The sequence below is a fragment of the Anopheles bellator genome, unplaced genomic scaffold, assembly GCF_943735745.2.
Source record: "Anopheles bellator unplaced genomic scaffold, idAnoBellAS_SP24_06.2 scaffold02435_ctg1, whole genome shotgun sequence".
NCBI lineage: Eukaryota > Metazoa > Arthropoda > Insecta > Diptera > Culicidae > Anopheles > Anopheles bellator.
Window position 1 is genome coordinate 1 of NW_026686557.1, and position 1,371 is coordinate 1,371.

At 57.1% G+C, this 1,371-nt stretch overlaps 1 protein-coding gene across 1 annotated transcript; it reads left to right on the forward strand.

Moving 5' to 3' along the window:
- Positions 1-29: 29 nt before the first annotated feature.
- LOC131214780 (bile salt-activated lipase-like) lies at positions 30-1,333 on the forward strand (the record flags this gene model as incomplete). The annotated part of the gene is made up of 1 exon (XM_058209112.1): positions 30-1,333. A coding segment is annotated over one exon (1,304 nt), but the record flags the coding sequence as incomplete, so codon positions are not given.
- Between the last annotated feature and the right edge of the window lie 38 nt (positions 1,334-1,371).

A 1,371-nucleotide genomic window follows, 5' to 3' on the forward strand; every position in this document is an offset into this window, starting at 1 on the left:
TCAAAGGCATCCCGTACGCTGAGGCAGAGCGATTCAGTGATCCGGAACCACACCCCGGCTGGGCAGACGAGAGGGACGCTAGTACGCATGGAGCCACCTGCCCTTCGTCGAACATGATTCCGAACGAGAGTGAGGACTGCCTGTTCCTTAACGTGTATACTCCATTGTCGCCCGCGGGTGGTAATCGACCGGTCTTAGTGTTCATCCACGGCGGTGGTTACAGTGCTGGGTTTGGAGATGAAGGTCTCTACGGCAGCCAGTACTTCATGACGGAGGACGTGGTGGTCGTTACCTTCAACTATCGCCTGGGAGTGCTCGGATTTTTCAGTACCGGCGATCGTGCCGCGGCCGGCAACTGGGGTCTGAAGGACTGCATCATGGCGTTACGCTGGGTTCAGGATCACATCGCGGCGTTCGGAGGCGATGCGGGCAGCGTTACGATCTACGGTGAATCGGCTGGTGCTGCTATCATTCACCTACTCCTCATATCGCCACTGACGGGTGGATTGTTCCACCGCGCGATCGCCAGCAGCGGATCGCCCTTCAACTCGTGGGCCTTCCAACCGAATCCAGTCCATTACGCGAAACGCTTGGTGGAAGCACTGGACCTGGAGACCACCGATACGACTGCTATGGTGGCAGCTCTCCGGCTGGTTCCGTACTCGGCGTTGATCGCGCAACAGGAAAAGGTGTTCGCATCAGCGACCGTCCCGCTACTGGGGCCTGTCGATTTTGGTCCAGTTGTCGAGCCACCGGATGCGCCCGGATTGATCGTCCTGCCACGGACGCCGATGGAGCTTATCGAGGACGGTGCATATCAGACGGTGCCATTGTTAACCGGCTTCAACGACTTGGAGTCGATACTGTTTATAGTGCGAGAGGACTTCACTCCCAACCTGTACGACTCGTTCAACGCGAACCCGCACTATCTGGTGCCGATGGCGTGGAACATCTCGGAAGGTAGTACCGCTGCCAATGCCATTAGTAACGCGTTCGCTCAGTTCTACTGGCAAGGCCAGATGCTGGGACCGGAGTTGTTGGAACAATTCTCCTGGTACATGACCGATGCAATGTTCGCGATCGGTGTACTGGAGATGGCGAAATTGCACTCAACCCGGACGCCGGTCTACGTCTATCACTTCACCTACGACGGTGACCTGAACCTGTACAAAAAACCACTGGGCGTCTCCATACCGGGGGCGGTACACGCGGACGAGACATGCTACCTGTTCGACACGAAGACATTTGTGACCGAGCCAACTCCTGCCGCTAGTCATGCGCTCACAGTCCGCCAGCGGATGCTACGTCTTTGGAGCAACTTTGCCAAGTATGGGTAAGTGACACAAATGACCCCTGGGACGCTCTTGGGGA